The sequence below is a fragment of the Dasypus novemcinctus genome, chromosome 7, assembly GCF_030445035.2.
Source record: "Dasypus novemcinctus isolate mDasNov1 chromosome 7, mDasNov1.1.hap2, whole genome shotgun sequence".
NCBI lineage: Eukaryota > Metazoa > Chordata > Mammalia > Cingulata > Dasypodidae > Dasypus > Dasypus novemcinctus.
Genome location: NC_080679.1, coordinates 81,314,579 through 81,334,166, shown reverse-complemented (window position 1 = coordinate 81,334,166; position 19,588 = coordinate 81,314,579). Strand labels below are relative to the sequence as shown.

The 19,588-nt window shown below is 35.8% G+C and overlaps 1 protein-coding gene across 3 annotated transcripts in view; it reads left to right on the top strand.

Moving 5' to 3' along the window:
* Positions 1 to 19,588, top strand: part of XIRP2 (xin actin binding repeat containing 2) — a 71,961-nt gene that overhangs the window by 10,040 nt on the left and 42,333 nt on the right. For 2 of the 3 annotated variants that reach the window (XM_071216314.1, XM_012527501.3), the window contains exons 2-3: positions 12,647 to 12,807; positions 17,544 to 17,681. In XM_071216314.1, coding sequence (XP_071072415.1) covers positions 12,751 to 12,807; positions 17,544 to 17,681 — 195 coding nt within the window. In that variant the 5' untranslated portion in view covers positions 12,647 to 12,750. The remainder of the gene's footprint in view (positions 1 to 12,646; positions 12,808 to 17,543; positions 17,682 to 19,588) is intronic. The other variant, XM_004464375.3, reaches the window with a different exon arrangement.

Below are 19,588 nucleotides of genomic sequence, written 5' to 3'. Positions count from 1 at the left end.
CATGTAATTATGGGGGATAGTAATCAGAAAGTGTGGCTATACAAACACCTGAACAAGATACCAACTACATTTCATCTTGGAGTTTACTACAAGAATTTATAGGTTTGGTAAGAAAAAGGAAAAAAACCCTGCATGGATATTAACATTTCCACATGTGAAGATAGCAATTTTATAATCCTACCCAATTTTAAATGATTAAAACCATCTTGTTTCAAAGGTGTTAAATTATCTAGGTAGAATTTTCTAAGCCGAAAACTGCCCTGAAAGAGTGAATTTACTTCCAGAAGGGTAGATTATTCACCAAGCAATATGTTGCATTATTTGTTTTACACTTTTCTCTTTGATTACTTATCTTTTCTAAATAATGTTCCCTAATTCCACATACTATGTGGAATTAGTATGGTTTCCTCTCTTTGATCAAGTCTATCTGCCATTAAGTTCAAAAGAAAAGATATCAAAGATTGTTGCTGTTTGTGGATTTAGGCAAAGAGAGCTTTTAAACCAAACCAAAATTTATTTAAGGGCATTGAAAAGAGTTTGTGTAAATTCGTGACTGTGCTTCTCTAAGAGAAACGGAGGACTGAATTAAAACATTTTTATTCAAAGGAAAAGAGTAATTAGTGGAAGAAAAGCTGTCACAGCATCTATTGTCTAAATCACTGAGTGTCAAAATTTCATCATTTGGGCTTTTTAAAAATATTCTTCGTTAGAATAAATTTCAGATACTAACTTTACAAGAGTGGTGAAAGTTGGGAAGAGGGTAAAGAACTGGGAAATTCCTAAAACAGATCCAGAAAACTTTGGCTGTTCCATAATATAAAATTGTACAGGTATGATTTAAGGTAACAGTAAATAACTTCCCTACCTCTGCCTACATTCAAACATCTTTAAGGTAGCCATGCCAGGAAGATGTTTGACAAAGTTGCAGGTTTATGTGTGTACATCCTTTAGTATTGCCTACTTTTGATTTGCTGAATGTGGACAGCATATTCAGAGTAACCAAAAGAGTTCAGTGTACATGAGAGACAAAGGAAAAGATAGATTACAAGCTAATATCCATGAATCATTTCCATCTGTCAATGAATGCTTCAAACCCTGAATGAAATTACTTTCAGAGTATTCTTAGAGGCCCTGATGGTTTGAAAGGTGCTGCTGGACATTTCAACCAGTCTATTTTCACAGTGCCTTTTAGAGTCAGCACGTCTACTACTACTCAAAGACTAAGCTTGATGACTGTCTCTCAGTGGCTGAGAGAGTGGAGCGCGTTTGCTTTCCATTTCTCAAGGTTTCATCTCTAGTGCAGAAAATCAGAAAGGAAATTGCATTCTCACAGGTGCACTGCCTCGTGACTGAGACATACATGAAGGAAGATTTGGAGAGCTGGGAATCACAGGAAAGTTTAGGAAAAGAAAATTAGAAATGAAACAGTGGGAATTTTTTTAAAAAGGAGTACATTCAGAAACGAAAGTTGTGAAAAGGAAGTTAGGTTGAATAGGTAGCAATTCAGGGTTAGTTGGAATAATGTAGAATCATATGAAATTTTGGGATTTTCTAAAACAGAGACTTTAGAAAGAAAGTGATGGAAATCAATTTAAATTGGAGAAATATCCAAATTACATAGGAAGAATACTCATATTCAAATTAGCTGAATATAACTATACCTCTTTATTTAGGGATTTTCCACACAGTGTAAAATTTTGCAACATATGGATGCATAGATGGGCAATAGAGGAATGAAAGATAAATGAAGAATGTAGCCTCCTCCACTTTACTTTTGATAAGTAGTCCAACAGCATCAAGGACGTAAAGTATCACCCAGTCATAAGGTTCATGTAGGGATTCTCTCTGCCAAGCCCACAGCTCAGAGTTCCCATGGGGAAGTAAATAAAATAAATAACTTTAATGATAGTTTCAGGATTTTACCTACAATACCTGGAACAAGGTAAAAAGATGAGGAACTATTGGAAGATGTGAAAAAAGGGCGCAAATCTGTCCCTAAAGTGTGACATTCTACGGCAATTTTCTAACTTGACATTTTCAGAGGACCCTCATAATCCTTGCTGGTTAAAACTGGTGGTTCACTGACTAGTACCAAATACACAGACAAACCAACTCATTGACTATCATATATATCAAGTCAGTCTTTTCTTCTCTTTCCTTTGCTCCATCTCTGAAGCTATAGGACCACACCACTTCTTTCATCCCAATCCCATCTTATAATTATATATTCTTTCATGATTTATTGAGCAAAATGAGAAAATGTTAGATTCAGGTGGACCAGAACCCAGCCCTACCCTTACTACTGCTAGCTATGAGATTTGAGGAAATTTATTAACATTTCTTATTCTCAAAGTCCCCTTCTTTGAATTTTTCTCTAAAAAAATAATATCTTTATTTCAGAATAGTAGAAGTGTAGTAAGCATTTTTTGAGGGTATTCTATGTGCAAGATACTCTTAACTTTTATAAATCTCATCGATTCTTCACAGGCAACCATTTAGGTAGATTCTATTATTATTCTCACTACAGATAAGAAAAAGGATGCATAGAGAGGTTAAGCAACTTACTCAAATTCAAACAGTAAATATCAGATGTAAAACCAAAATCAGGCATTCTGGGTCCAGAGCCCGTGGTTAATTCACCTGTTCATCTGCCTCCTCCAATACAAAGTACCCAAGGCAGAACCTGATACAAAAGAGATTTGCATCGTGAGTTCAGTCCTGCCTTGTGCTGAAGAGATTTTATATGTTGGTGAAGATTAAAGAAGGGCAGAGGACAAGGTGGCTCACAGATACATTAAAAAGTGAAAGTAATATAAATAGAGGGGTAATAAATGGTAGGTGCGCAGCAGAATAAGCAGCTACTCAATGCCTAGGTTAATAGTGGGGACAATTTGAAGGGAAAATGAGCCATTCTGTGCCTGTGTGTAAGTGACTTTTCAATGCCATCAAGTTTCTCTTGAGTTTTATTCATTTTAACCTAAGTTCATCTCAATTCAAATAAATGTATTTGGAGGAGAGTCAGGAAAGTGCATTTGGTATACCATGTTCCTCAAGATAGTCCTCATAAGGGGAGCTCTGTTTGGTGTGTCTTCAGACAAGCTGGCATCCTGTGTAGGACCAGTCATCTAGGAATTTTTATTCCAGTCAGCTCATTGAAATGATGCAACCCATTCTTTCTGTTTTTAGGGATAAGGTAAGATCAATACTTGTAGGATACGGTATTTCTAAAGGATCTCTCTGGTGTTTTTCCTTTCTTGGGAAGCAAATGTTTGTGTAATGTATGCATAGAGTCTGAAAAGGAGAATTCACCAAATACCCCTATTGTTTACCTGGGATGCAGATTTAAACAAGGAGACACTTAGTTTGGAATCATGACCCCCCTTCCCTAGTGCTGGAGCAGAATAGATCACTAGAAAATGAGACCGGTGGCTCCTTTTTTTCATTTCTTTTTCCTTTATAGTAAACTTTGTCCCTTTCCAGTTCACTTGGGTCAACAACTAACACCTTCTCAGGTTTGATCTATATAGTGACCTAAGAAATAGAGTTGAAGAAATTGCTTTGATTTCTAATTCTAAACTCAGTCTTAAAAGAACAAAGAAAAAACCAGTAAGAGCCATAGAAATTCAGCTTGTTGGTTTCGCCTTATATTTATCCCCAGATTGCACTGAAATTAATGTCTGGAAAGGATTTGTGTGCAGCTTTTAAGGAGACAAAATGGAGGATTCATACCCTTAATTAAAAATTTGCTTTGTAATAAAAACATTCTATTTTAATGAAAACACATTAACTTAAGAGACTCTGTAGAGTTGAATGCTCTTTATTCAGAAATGCCTGAACTCAATTCCAGGCTCAGCTATTTGCACTATGATTTTATCTTTTGAGTATTATATTCCTCACCATAAAAGGGAATCATATCATCTATTTGATATGGCTGTTCTGAGGATTAATAACACCTGTAAAATGCTTAACATATAAGAGATCCTCATTACTAGATAGCTATCATTATTATAATGTAATATAAGTCAGATTGTGCCAGGAAAATGTCTGAATAATAGATTTCTGTTGTAAAAATGTGCATCATCTACATGCATTTTATGGTTCCAATTTCTATGAACATTTAAAATTTAAATCATTTACTTAAAACATTGATTTTTTTTAAAAAAATGTCCAATTCTTTAACTAAACCAAGCAATTAATTTGAAATTTTTTAACAGCAACAAAATTAAATTTGTAAAAACATCTCAATCCAGCAGTATTAATGTACCAAAGATGATCTCATTTCTGACAAAATTCTATTCATTTGTAATTGTTCTAATATCCAGAACCCCTGTGAGGGGATAAGGGCTGTACAAAACAGAAGACAAATCCATATACCAAGAAGTTATTACAGTTGGAAATGGCAGTTCTGTAACTCCAAGACATTAGATTCTAAATGGATATTTAAGCTGAGTCTTATATATAAAAAGGTGGACATTTCTGCTTTGGGTCATGAAGAGTAACTTCAATTATGTTTCCATCACAGAGTAGTTTGTGTGTGTAAGTATGTGTAACTTGGAGGAGTTGGAACTGAAATGTGCCTTAATAAGAATCAACTGTGTAGCAACTTCTGATATGGGCAGATAGCTCTATGTGCATATTTGGTGCCTGTGCTAGTTTACTATTGCTACTCTAGTAAATTATCACAAACCTAGTGGCTTAAACCAAGGCAAATTGATTATTTTTAAATTATTGAGGCCAGAGCCCTAAAAATCAGGCTGTTGGCATCATCACATTGCTCTGGAGGTTCTAGGGAAGAATTCATTACTTGCATTTTCCAGCTTGTAGAGACAGCCTGCATTCCTTGTGGGGACCCCTCATCCATCTTCAGAGCCAACAGTGCATTATCAAATCTCTCTCTTTTTCCTTGACCTTTGCTTCTGTTCTCACATCTCCTTTTCAGACTATATCTCCCTTGCCTCCCTCTTTATCTTGCAAGATCTCTGACAACATTACACCCACATAGATAATCCAGCCTAATCTTCCCTCCCGTCTCAAGATCCTTAACTTAATCACATCTATAAAGTTCCTCTTGCTGTGCAGTGTCACATATTCGCAGGCTCTGGGGATTGCTGAATGAACACGTGTGGGAGACAAGTGGTCTATGTAGTACTGTCTGCCCTCTGGCACATTCATCCCACAGACAAAATATATTCACCCCACTCCAATCATCTCAACCCATATAGGATCAATTTGAAACCCACATTCTCATTGAACTCTTAGCAACTCAAAAGTTCCAAATCTCATGATTTAAATCATCTAATCAGATAAAGGTGAGACTCTGAATATGATCTATCCTGTAAAAAATTCCTGCCCATATGTGAATATGTGAAGTTAGAAAACAAGTTATCTCTTCTCAAAATACAATTGTGCATCAGGCATAGAATGCCAGTTATAGACTCTTTCATTCAAGGGAAAACAATGGAAGGAAAAAGGAGTCACTAGCTCCAAGCAATTTCAAAATCCAGCAGAGCAAACTTCATTGGGTTTCAAGGCCTGGGAATAAATCTCTGTGACTTTCAGTTCCACCCTCTGAGAGCTCAACTCTCCTCTCTTTTTCATGAAGGTAACACATATTTGTAGCTGAGTAGTTTTATAAACCTGTTACCTGACTGTAGAATTTGGGGGGTTAGGCAGTATTCTGTCTACTACAGAGCAGAGTCTTCTTTCATTTTGTCATATCTATTCCTTTCAGTTCAAGTAAACAGTTTTTCTGCTGGTAAAACATCTCAAGAATCCTTAGGTCTCTTGTGTCCATCTTGGGTTCAGTTTATTAGGCACTTGGCTCCTACTCAGATCTTTCCTGGATAATCCATCTCTATTCCTGGCTTCTGCTGAGATGGCTGAGGGAACCCAGGAGTCACATGACTAATCTCTTTAAATACCTCTTTGGGTGACAGGATACTGTGACCTTTTCATCCACCCAAGGCACTACCAAAAGGTTTTCCAGCCAAACCTTGGCTTTTTCTCCAGAACCAGAGCATATTTTCTTATAGTGAATCTCCTGATTTTAGGATCTTTTGCAATCCGAATAAGCTGAGAATGTCCCTGTTGCTTAACAGTTCTTATGTCTACCTATCTCTCTTCTCTCAAATTTTATTTAAGTATTATCTAAGACAATATAGGTTTTTCTTTACCAGAGTCCTGACATCCACCTGAGTCCTCACTAGTAGAATAATTAACAACCATACTTCTACTAATGGTCTGTTCAAGGCAAATCCAGGCTTTTCCTCTCATGGCCCTCAAAATCCCTCCAGTACCCAATTCAAAGTCATTTCCCATGTTTTAAGTTTTTGATATAGTAGTACTCTACTGTGGTATAAAATTTTGTATTTGTTTCCTACTGCTATAACAAATTATCACAAACTGGGTGGCTTCAAACAGCACAACTTTATTACCTAGCAGTTTTAGAAGCTCGAAGTCCGAAATGAGTTTCACAGAGCTGAAATGTGTCATCCGGGCCACACTTCCACTTGAGGCCCTAGGCAAGACTCTCTTATTTACCTTTCCCAGCTTCTAATGGCAACGTGCATTCTTTGGTTCCTGGACTTTCTAGCTAGCAATGTAACATCTTTAAATCTTCAAATTTCAGTCTCTTTCTTTCTCTCTTCCTCCTTCCCTCTCTCTCTCACTCTTTCTTTCTCTCTCTCTCTGACTCTGCCTCTGACCCTCTTGCCTCGCTCTTTCCCTTATTTGGACCCTGTGATAACATTGAATCCACATGGATAATCCCCATCCCAAGATCCTTCATTTAACACTACTGCCAAGTCCCTTTTGCCATGTAAGTACCATATTCACAGATCCTGGGGATTAGGATGTGGATATCTTAAAGAAAGGCAGTATTCTGTCTACCACAGAGCAGAGACTTGTCTTCTTCCTGTAACAGGCAACTTGATGTCATCATCTCTTACAGTTCCAGTGAGCTAAGGCTTACAGTTCTGGTGAGCTAGGAAAATACTAGTTAGGGAAGGATTAGTTAAGAATCAAGAACTAATCATTTTTATTACTATAAGAGATCTGCTTCTGTTACTCTATAAAGCATTGTAATCAGATAAATAGATGGTTTTGGGGGAAAGGGGCAAGTGTAAATGCAATAACACAAATTGTATTTGTGGAATAGGACCGTAGAGGTTAGTTCAACAAATGGAAGCTGATTCACTGTGTTCATATGCTGAAAGGAGGATACCATATAGTTTTGTGCTGTCTTGGCATATACTTCTGTTCATTTTCCTCCCCTGCCCCTCCTCTCCATGTTTTTTAAGAACTGTGAATTAATGTAAGGCTATGCTATAATTTGCTCTTTCATTTTATTCTCCATCTATTTCTTGCTTCCATAATATTCAAATGAGGGTAAAACTATGTAAAAGTCCAATTGATTACAAATTTGATTTGGCAGCAGCATTCTGAATGTTAAAGATGAATTTTATTATTAGTTGAGGGATATGCAAATGTTAAGAATTATAGCAAGATGTATTCATGCTAATAGTGCTGAGCCTATGACATATCCATCAGTATAATATCCTGCACACAAATTTGAGCTGGGATTTATATCATATCTTTAGGTTTAGTAGAATTTAGTTCATCACTTTCAATTTAGTTCTAAATCAATTTTCTGAGTACTAAGCAATTGACTTTTTTATAATGCAGCTATAATAAAATAGAGAGATGACGATATGTCACCAAAGTTGACTTACCTTATTGAAGATGGTGCCTGTCCGCTTCATCCTGGCAGGCTTTCCTGGGACAACCAGCCAGTACCTCCTCTGCCTGGCCTTAGTGAAGACTGAAAAATGGCTTCTTGGATTGATGTTAGCAAAGTTCAAAGAAAAATAATTAAATTCTCATTTTTTACCAGTTTAAATTGCTATTAAACCTTAGACTTTTTTCACGTTAATTTATATTATATAGCCATCTAGAAACATTTTTTTCTTTCTTAGAGAAGCTGCGGGTTTATAGAACAATCATTTAATGTAGTTGCAAGATGAGTTTGACCACAATAGAAAAAGACCCCTCTCTGTTATCTGAATTTTCATTTACGTGTTTACTTGAGAAAATGATCTTTTTTGACAGTTGTATTTCTTAAGAGTTAGCATAGAATTGTAGTTAAGCCACAGACCCTGAAGCCAGACTGCCTAGCTTCCTTTCTCAGCTCTAAAGCATAGTCACCTGATCTTGAGCAAGTCTGTTTCCTCATTTATAAAATAGAGAAAAAATAAAAATAGTCTCTACCTCCTACTGTGGTTGAGAGCACAAAATTAATTAATATCTGACACATAGAAAACACTTTATACATATTTGCTATATTTTTTCTTTTTTTCTTTTGAAAATCATTCTTTCAAGTGCTTTATCCATTTTTCAATAGTTAGCACTTTTTTTAGATCTGTAGCCATTCTTTACTGAATATTAACACTTTGGACTTTTTTTTATAATTGCCTTTCTCCAGTGTTCCTTTTGTTTTACAAATTTCTTTAAAACGTTTTTACTTTTATTTTGCATGCTTAGAAAGTCCAAATGAAATCATTTTATCAACTACTTAAATTTCTTTAAATATTTTTATCATTAAAAAAAACAAGGAAGCAGATATGGCTCAAGCTATTGGACTTTCATCTATCATATGGCGGGTCCCGGGTTCAATTCTTGGGGCCTCCTGGTGAAGGTGAGCTGGCGCCACGGAGAGCCGGCCTGTGCCACAAGCTGACGCAATAAGATGACGCAACAAAAAAGAGACACAGATGAAAGACAATGAGAGACAAGGGAAACCAAGGAGCTGAGGTGGCTTAAGTGATTAAATGCCTCTCTCCCATGTCAAGGGTTCCAGGATCTGTTCCCAGTACCTCCTAAAGAGAAAGACGAGAAGAGAAGAGAAGCAAACACAGAAGAATACATGGTGAATGGACACAGAGAGTACTCAGAAAGCGTGGGTGGCAGGAGGCAGAATAAAATAAATATAAATCTTTAAAAAAAAACAAACAACTTTTAGGAATATGTGTGTAATATACTATGAGGTAGGGATCTATTAATGTTTTCCTCTAAATCATTACCCAATTTCCCCAATACAATTTGTTGGTAACACTGCTGTTTCATGCCCGTTCTGCATCCTTCTTTCTTCCATATATTCAGATAGCCTACTCCTTCATGATTCAGTGCAGTTGTTCCACTTTTCAAGATGCCTTCCCTGCACCTGCTTCATCCACATGCCCAGCTGGATTATATTTTCTCCCTCTGGGTCCCAAAATCACTGAGAACAAACCCATTAACACATTGGTTTATAAATGCCTGTCTCTCTTTTGAACTAGATGGAAAATTCTGTAGGATAGTAAATATGACTTATGCTTTACTGTAGATAATCAATGGTTGTCCTTTATATTAATCTATGCATATTTCTAAGAATTTTTTAACTCATTATAAATTGTGAAATTAGGAGAAAATTTGGATGTATATTAATTATATTTACCATTCTTTACTCTTGTCTGTATTTGACATCTTAAAACTATCATTTTATCACCTTCGAGGAAATACAGGAGGGCTACCCTCCTGTGACTGACTACAGGCATGTGAATAAGTTTTCAAGGAAAAAAGAGTATTCTGCCTTATGAATGTTGAACTAATGAGCTTTTGTAAAATTGATTTAAACTCAGACTCTCCACAGAGAGTAAAATTCAGGAAGGCGTAATGAATTTTTGTAATCTAGGCAAATTTTATTGACTGAGTTATCTGGTTTTAAAAATTTAAAAATTGCAGAATATAAGCACACATTGGATGATAGGGAAAATAGATCTCTACGCAATCTTTTGAGATTTAAGGAAATGGAAAGTTGATGTAAGTTGGATCTATCTGTAGTATATAGGTTTTTGTATTGTAAATATAAGTATTTTCCCTAGGAAACTCAGGATCCTCATAAAAAACTTGTTTATCTTTGGTATCTAATTGTTGTCATGATAATATCTTTCATTTTTTGGTGCTTTATTTTCTTTCAAAATATTTCCCTAAATGTTATTTCTGCTTTATAGGATTTACTTTATTCTATAAATGGTTAATATTGCTTAGGGATTGGCAAATATCTTCTTATCAGCAAACAGTAAAAAGCATTTTATATTTGGAATGTGGTCAGAATGAGGAGCAATGGATTCTAAGGCCAGCTGTGCCATTAACTCTGGAGATTTGAGAGAATTTACCCAACTTCTGTGACCTTTAATTACCTCATTAACACAATGAATTACCTCTAAATCCTAGAGACAAGTAAATTCTAATGCAACAATTTTATGATGTTAATATTTATAATGCTTTCTAAAAGAAAGTGTCAGCTGAAAATTTTGTTTCTGTTCCTCTTGTACACTGAACACTTTGGCCTTTTAGCATGTTCCTCCACTGTTTGATTTGCATACTTACATATTTCAGCACGCCCTGTTTTTTGCACAGGTATTTTATGACCATATGACCACAAGCATCTTTACTTGCTCTTCTAAGTTTCCTTTCCCTTAAAAAAAGACCCTAAGCACATTTCATACTGTTCTCAAATCTCAAACAATTTCATCCAAGTCTTTTGAAATAAGGTATTATAAGGCCCCACACTTGATGCTGCTATCTTTTTCCCACCTGTTCTCAAGGAAGAGACTCTTTTGTCAACCGAGTAAATTTACATCAGGTGCCATCAGCACCATGCTGGAGTAGGTAGGTGCACTGCGTTACAGCTCTGTGAGATAGACTGGGCAGGAAACGTGACTTTAATCAGATGAAGAAATTGAAAGACATTGACTTAGGAGGCTAGGGAAACAAACTGGGCACAACCTGTTAGCACACGGTAATTTTTCAACTCCACCACCCCACCTGAGCTGAGAATGCAAAGTTACTGATGGAAAAACAGAGAGCCATTAAGGTTATTTCTTTCCCTGTGATCATTCTAAAAGGCTTTGAGACAGTGTAATCCAAATCTCTTAATATCCAGGCCACTGATTTCCTGACCATTAATCTCAGACATTTCCCTTTAGGATGCAACATTGGGGGGAAAATTAAATATTTGAGAAATAAATAACATACCTGTAAATTTTGGTGAAAATGAATGGCTGGCTTTCTGGTAAGATTAATAATGAAAAAATGAACATGTTCATTCCACAAAATGAAATTTGTATTTAAATGTGGAAAAGCTTTGGGGAATCGTTTCCAGCAAACTCTACCTAGTGTCCTTTTACAACAAAGAAGGATGAGTACATCTAGATATAAACGGTTCATCTATATAGGTAGATAATCCACAGAAAATAACTAAAATGCTTATGACCATAAATCAGCATAGTACAATTTAAGAACATTCATAGAACGTCTTATCCCTTTATAATTCATATTTTAAGAGTATATTAAATAAAATAGATTTGCAATTTTAATTAAAATATATGGAATTTTTTTTTAGTAAAAAGTCTATACGGAAAACAAAAAAGGAGAGTCAAAAATGCCAAGTGATTTTTATTTTACATTTACTTTTTCTGGGTCAGAGGAATTGACTTCAAGTGCTGTTGAGCATATAAACTTTGAAGAAACTGCATAGAAAAACCAAATAATTCAACATGGTTCAACATGGGGGTGAGGGGAAGAGGTGGGAGAACAGATTGGTTATCTATTACCTGGGGTTGTTTGGGCCTTGGTTCACAGTGATGAAATTAAACCATCTGAATAATGTATTCCAAACAGTCCTGTGATTCACAGGAACTAGAAGACCTAAGGGTAAAAAGCAGGGGGTCCATGAATGCATGACAAATATACACAAATACACACAAACACATGTATATACCTGTACCATGCCTTGATGGGTCCCAGAAGGAGTCCTTGAAATGATTTTGGATTTATAATACTTTAAGAGTGCAAAATAAGCCATCAAGCAGAATGATAACATAATAAAGAGTCCTGGATTAAATAAGAAAAACCAGTTTTGAGATCCAGCATTTGCACACTAGCCAAGTAACCATTTACAATCAAAACCTGCTGCCTCAGTTTTCACAAAAAGGGCAGGTTAGATTGTGTTAGACTACATATCTCTAACACCATTCTATTTCTAACAATTGTTTTTCTGTGATCATGTTTCAGTCTTTTGCTCTATTTCCAAGTATGTAATTCCATCTATGCTTATTTTTGTTAGATAGGTGGCTTACTTGGAAAAATATCTGCTATTATTAAATAATTATGTGATCATGGGAAAGTTTCATAACCTCTACAAGTCTCCAATTCCTTATCTGTAAATTTTAGAAAATAATAGGACCTACCTCATGGAATTGATAGAGAAGTAAATGAAATAATGCTGATAGCATTTAACATAATTCCAGTGCCTGAGCAATGTTAATTATTAACATTTTATATCTCTTAATAACTCTTTCCATCAGAATACTTTCAGAGTAGAAGTGGAGATAATATTTTCTTTTGATGTTTCCAGAAGGATATGTTCATATACGGGCATTTTCAAGTTTTGCTTGAAAGTTTGAAGAAACTGAAACATTGAGAATATTGTTAAATGTTGCAGTCTCTTTTAGGAGACCAAATATTTTAATATCTTCACTCTTTGTAAGGTATGCTGTTTTCTGTCCAAATATTTACACATATCTGAGCATACTACATTTGCTTTCAGCTACTGCTGGCCCTAATAGACCTGCGAGTGGATTTGCAGAAGACAGTGCTTCCCTGAGCGAGGGTGTGTCAGACCTCCAGGAGGTGGTCTCCTTGAAGGAGCGGATGGCGATGTACCAGGCAGCTGTCTCCAGGGGTGACTGCCGCAGCTCCTCTGCTAATGTAAGCTGCTCCTGGTGGTGCTGCATTAGGCACTGTGCTTGTTATCTGCTCTTCATACTTCCTCCTGGCGTTTGCAGTATAAGAATACTAATGGACAGTGAGATAAAACGGAAAGAGCAAGGAAATAGCGTGATTCAAATCCAGATCTGAATTTGTGTCAGCTCTGTTACTTACTAGCTGTGTGAATTCGGGCTACTATCATAACCCCTCTCTGAGTTTGAGTTTTCTTAACTAAAAAATGGGAGTAATACATCTACTGCATAGGGGCTTGGTGAGGAGTCAGCGATAATTTATGTGTTAGCCATAGGCACTGTACAAATGCATGCATTATTATTGTCACCATTGTCACTTAACCTATAGCTATTCCCCTCAGGAAGGTTGGGAATTAATTTCAAATTTTAATAATGTGGGTCTGCATTCTGTCCTCCTTGGTCTCATGTATGGTTCATTTAAATTCACTGTACGTATAATTTCTTTTGCTTTTCTCATTTCTCTGTATGCACTAAATCCATTAGAAATAGCTTAATCAACATAGAAATGAGAGAGATTAGCAATGTAGACAGTCTGCTAAACCAATTATGATTGTAGAAAACTGCAGGATTCAATGAGACCACCAATTTTTGGAGCTAACACATAATAAACTCATATTCTGAAAAATTTTTTGAGCTCCATGTTCTGTGGCCTTCCATCCACAGGATTTGAGGAGTCATTTTAATAATAGCAGCTTTTCACCTTTTTGGTATAAGGATATTCTTTTATATATATAATCTTTAAATGAGCAAAGTAATTCATTTAACCCACCAAAAACAGGCTGAGAAGGAGAGAGAGAGGGAGAGGGAGAGATGGAGAAAGAGAAAAAGAGTGTATAGTCTAAAAGGTTGATATTTTAAAGTAGCTACTGTTAATATTCCTTACAAATTAGAGCAATAAGGCTTATTATGCCAAAATCATTAATATTATAATTGTAAATGACATTTGTGTTTTTACGTAGTCATTAAAATACATCTTGGATACAGCATGGATTTTTGAATGAATATATAGAAATGGCTTAAGTAGCTAGATCACTTCCAAAACAAATAGTGTCATGCCTGCACCTGCTACCAGTCTGTTTAGATAGCACCCCCTGCTGGATTAGTAAGGAATTTTATTACAAACTAAAATGTGGGAGAAAACAGCCCATTTTTTAAATATCCAGTTAAAAATTGGTTATTTAATAAAAACATTTTCTTTAGGAGGACTTAAATCATTCAAGGCACTAGGATAGTAGGTATCGGGTCATGATTGCTATGTGTAATGAGCTAAAAATTGAAGTGTTTTAACAAGGCACAGAAGGGAACTAAATTACCCCATTATTGACTATAACAGTCAACAAATTGAACGCTATTCTGAAAACACTTTATCTATAAAGAATTTCATAATTGTTCTGGAAGTATAAGTAAAGGACTTTAGTGTCCTCTTTCTTGTCCATTTTACAACAAGAATATTGAAGGGAGGTCATTTGTGGGAGACTGGACAATTAAGAAGTGACAAAACCAAACCAGGTTTCCAGTCTCTTGAGTCCAGTAGTTTTTCAACTATATTCAACTGCCTCCCCTTCTTCAAGAAAGCATTGTGGCTCAACAAATACCCTACTATTCAGTTTGGCCCTAAATAAACATTGTGAGAAGGAAGAACACAAATATTTTCTTGGTGAAATCCTAGTAAATATCTAAAAAAAAGCAAAACAACTACCTTGTTTGGATAATTGTATCAAAGTCTTGTTCAATCCTGAAAAAGAAAATCATGGAAACTGGTTGTAACTAAATATTTGTCTACCCCAAATTTTTTAAGTGCAAAATCTGGTTGCCACGATTATGCCCAAATGGAATCAACTATACTTGGGTCACAATTAGGTATCCAACTAGGCTCAGTTTCTCTTTGTTCTAGACTCAGCTAGATAGGATATGGTTGAACCTAAATCAAAATCATAACTATGAAAAAGGAGTTGTCTGCAGAATCCCTCTGGAAGAGTGGGGGCAAGTAACATTTATAGAGCAATGAATTAAAATACCAGATTCTGTGCTGCACAATTTGATTCCCTTTATCTTACTTAATACACACAAGAAATTGCTAAGGAAAATATTATTCCCAGTTTATGAAAAATAAAACCAAGGTTCTAAGATTCATTCCCAAGGTGACAAGTGCCAGGACTGGAAATAGAATCAGCCTATTCCAAAGTTATTTCTATTATACTCTATTACCAGTTTTTTGTGAAGGAAATTGATGATTATGTAATACAGACTCTTCTTGACTACAGTTTACCTCAGTGAAGTGTTATTTAAACTATTACTATTACCAGCATAGCCATTCTATTTCAAACCTTATTTCAGGGCCACTGAGTAAGAAACTCAGAATAAGCAAAAAAGATTCAACACAGAGCAATCTAAGTTATATGGATTAGTTGGGATGCTTAGAACACGGTGCTGAACAAGTGGAATTCATGGGAGCAAGGTAGATTCTCTCCAGTGCATGGCCACAGATGCTACTGGAGCAAGGCCTGCCATCTCACACCTGTGCACCTTCATTTGCAAGCTGAGCTGGAAGAGGAAACCTTGTTGCCCCCACTGCATTACATCTCAGGGGACTTGCCTCACTGAGCTGGGTCAGCAGCAGCAGCAGTATTATATTATCAGGAGTAGCAGGGGTGGTGGTAGTATGACTGTTAAAAATAATCAACTGTGCATTTCACATATGTAAAGTGATCTGATCGCAAAGCACAAAGGCAAAGGAAAAGAATGGGTATATCTGTATTTTAATCTCTCTGGAAGCTGTGAGGCAACTTGCTCGTTATAGTAACTAAAATTTGTCTAGTCACTATCCTAAATACTGAGGCTTCCCAGACAAGTTCATATATGATTTGGACATTGTTTATAGTTGTTCAAAAGAGTAAGGTTCTGTTCTTTGTTATAACATTTATCTTAAATTCTACAATGTTATACTTATATATTTTCAATATATCATGTATATAGGAAGGTCATTTATGTAAATTAAGTGGCAGAGGGGAGGAAAGAAATAGCGTAGCCTTAATTCACCCCTCCCACTCTTTGTTCTATCTTAAATTTCAAATGGGATGCCATTTCTTATGGCCTTAACATCAAATGGCAGTCACTGACCAGGAATTACATTTGAAGTTTGTTGCAGGATTTGGTAGCATATATATCTATTACATATAAATGTACTATTTGCCCCTCTTTTTCCATACAGCCAATGTAATCATAGTGAAATATTGGCTAGTTCATGGAAGTAGGGAAATATTTTTGTTAGTACAGCAACCACTTGAGTGTTTGCTACTAATTGAGAAAATCCTGACTATTAATTCAGTCTCCAACATTTTGGAGGACAGGAAATTACAAGATCATAGTTGTATTTTCAGTATCTGTTTGAGAAACTGCAAAATATGCCAATAGGGTAAAGATTCCAGGATGCTGGGAGACAATGGAATGTGGTTTGGGAACCTCTGCTCAGGGCCTCCAGGCAATTTCAGGTCTCAAACTTCCAAGGTTTATCAGGACTGGACCAGAACTCGAAAGACCTAAGCTTTGGCTCAAAGTGTAGCTGAGTCTTCTCCCCATTCCAGGGAGAACTGGAAAACTGCAGGAGGATGGTGGGCTGGCAAGGGGCCTGTCTGCGTGAGAGTTGTCATCCCATCTGGACTCGGGTGCCTCCTGAGCTCTGGAGTGTACCCAGTCGTTAAAACCACAGCCCGTGAACTACTTCTGCACTTGCCAAGGGGGCATAAAATCTGACAGAACTCCTCAGGCGTTTTTCAACTTTCCCACAAGGATACCTATTGAAATCAGTTTTCTTATCTGTAAAACGTCAAGAATAGACTAGAACCCATCTAATGTTAAAAGGCCCTGCTTCTCACATGCTAGTGCTCAGCGCTGAGTCCCAGCGCATGCTGACCTGTCCTTTGTGGCTAGCACTAAAACAGAAAGCTGTTGGTTCAAATTCCAGCTACAACACTCACTTCATAGCTATTGAACCTAACAAGTTAGCTTGCTTCTGGAAACCTCAACTTCCTCATTTTAAAATCAGAATGAGAATCATTTAAAATGAGAATATGTCACAGAATATAAAAAGCATTAAATGAGAGAACCTATGTGCAAAATCGCTTAGCCCTATGTCTTAATGCCTTAACTAGGCATTATTATTGCTATCATAACTAGCTATTATTATGAACTAACCATTATTACTGATGCTAATATTTTTTGATTATGGGATGTTCTGTTGCTCTTTATTTTGTTCTTTAATCACTTAAATAAACTTTATAGTGAGTCAAGTGATTTTAATAACTCTTCTTAATTATGTGTTGCCTACAGGTTGGGATTTTAATGACAACCTTATTGTGGGATAGACTGAATCCATTTTTCTAATATCTCCTAGTGTGTATTATCATAGTAATATATTCTAAGGCCTAATCGCCAGATCAAAATGTATCTGAGCTAATGAGAATTAGTTGAATATTTTTTAATATTCTTCTAAATTTATGTCAAAACTGATAAATGAGAAAACAACATGGATAGATTATTTTTAATAGGATTTTGGGTACAAGTCTGTTGAACCAATTGTGTATATTAATGTATTTTTAATACACCACCCATAAATAATTGCCAACTATATATATTTTTTAATTTGAGCATCCCATCATAAGCCATATGTAACCCTAAATTTTTCATTTTCTTAAATTGCCTTAGATGACAGAAGAATCAGAAATGTGTACTGTGCCTGGTGGTTTGGCCAGGGTGAAGAAACAATTTGAAAAGGACAAAATTGCTTCATCCTGTAATAGCTTTTCTCAGTACCAATACCAGCACCAGAAAAGATCTGAGCAGGTAATAATGCCACTCTGGGTGATGGAAAAGTCACATATGGTTGAAATGCTCTCATTTCAATACCCAAGGTAGAAATTGCCCTTTTTTAGTGGTACATTTATTTTCATTACACATTAACAAAAATAATCATTTTTAAATGTTTTGGAAACCATCTTTAAAGCATATCTATGTATGGATTTACCTACTTATAGCAGTTTGCCATGTTTCTAGGGAACAATGTTAAAATATTATTTCTCTCAGTTTTTACTGTTTCAGATATAAATGAAAATTAAATAGTCTACGTTAGTCAATAGGTAAATAGAAATATTGAGAACAATGTTTATATTGAGTCTATGCTTCAAGGTTATAATCCCTGATAAACTGCTGTTTATTCACGCAGATTAAGTTTGAGGCATTATTCAGCTGTTTATTGTGACGAATTTTCTGTTGTTGTTTTTTTAAAATCATTAAAAATTGAGTAGTAGAACCCAGATGTTTCACAAAATTGCATAACACAACTTCTACATTTTACTTTATATAATTTTTTAAAAATTTTATTACTTCATTATCATGTATCACCAAATACTGTTATGGGATATAGTGATTTTCAAATGTGAGAATCTGAGTAAAAAATCTCATCAGACTGAGCTCAGTAATTTTCAAAATAGTAATTGTGCTGTAAGCAGCTGTATTTCAACCCATATTTTTGTAAGGAAGAAAATCACTGGGATATTTCTAAAATTTTGTAGTGAGAGATAAAAGTGAATATTTTTTAGTAAAAAATCCCCAAGATATAAACAGTTGCCTAAGCTTTTAAAAAAATAGTGCAATCAGGTAGAATGATTAGAATTGTGATGTGTAAGATAATTATTTGTTATCTTTCTCCTGGCTTTATCTTGAAAGTGAAAAATGTGCAATATAGGCAACTAAGTTAATTTTTTCTAATGTTGTGTGAAGAAAGGCTAATGCTAATAAGAAATTAAACTTGGATATACTTGTGATCTAATACATAGCTATTGCAGCATAGGGGTCTAAGGGAATCAAGTGTAGATGTATATATGTGTATTTATTTGAAATTATTAAATAATACAAAATGGAGGTGTTGCTGCTTCTTTAAATACCAAATTCTACACATCAGCATCAGTAATTTATCTACAGATTCTTTCTTTGCAAGGAAGCAATGCAGTAGAGTGTAAGGTGTCTGAAACTCAGAAGATCTGAATTCACATGCCACCTCTGCCATTTACCAACTGAACGACATAGACCCATGGCTGACTTTGTGATTATGTGACTTTTGCAGTCACATCGGCACCTAATTTTAAGGGCCCTGTACTTAGTTTACTGCTCTGCTGTTGCCATTTTGGAATTCTTAAAAACTTCAGAACAAAGGGTCCCACATTTTCATTTGCACAGTGTCTGGCAAGTTATATAGCCAGTTCTCCATAGATCAAATTCATAAACTCCTTGAACCTCAGCTTCTGATCAGTAAAATGGGGGAACTGGTGTATGATATTTCTGCATCATGAGTTTTTTGTGGAGATGTAGTATGACAAAGAGCAATTTACATAAGAGTCATTCAGTATCCATGAAACTTGGTATTAGATAGGACTCTTTCTACTGCAAAAGATGGAAAACCCAACCCAAAGTGGCTAAAACCAAAAGTATTATCATCTTAGAAAACTACAGTCTCCGGGAAGAGCTGGCTTCAGAGAGGTTGGAGGCAAGCTGCAGTGGTGTGCTGGAGTTGGCTCATACCAACAGTCCAATTATTAAATTTTTAGGAATTTTGTGGGCCAGTTGACATCATACTAACAATCAGCCATGTTGAGGATATTTACAACGGTGAAATGAGCAGAGGCAACAAATCAGGGTGGGTAGTTTCCTAGAGGAAAATCATCATGTGGTTATGAAGTCAGGGGAGGATGGAT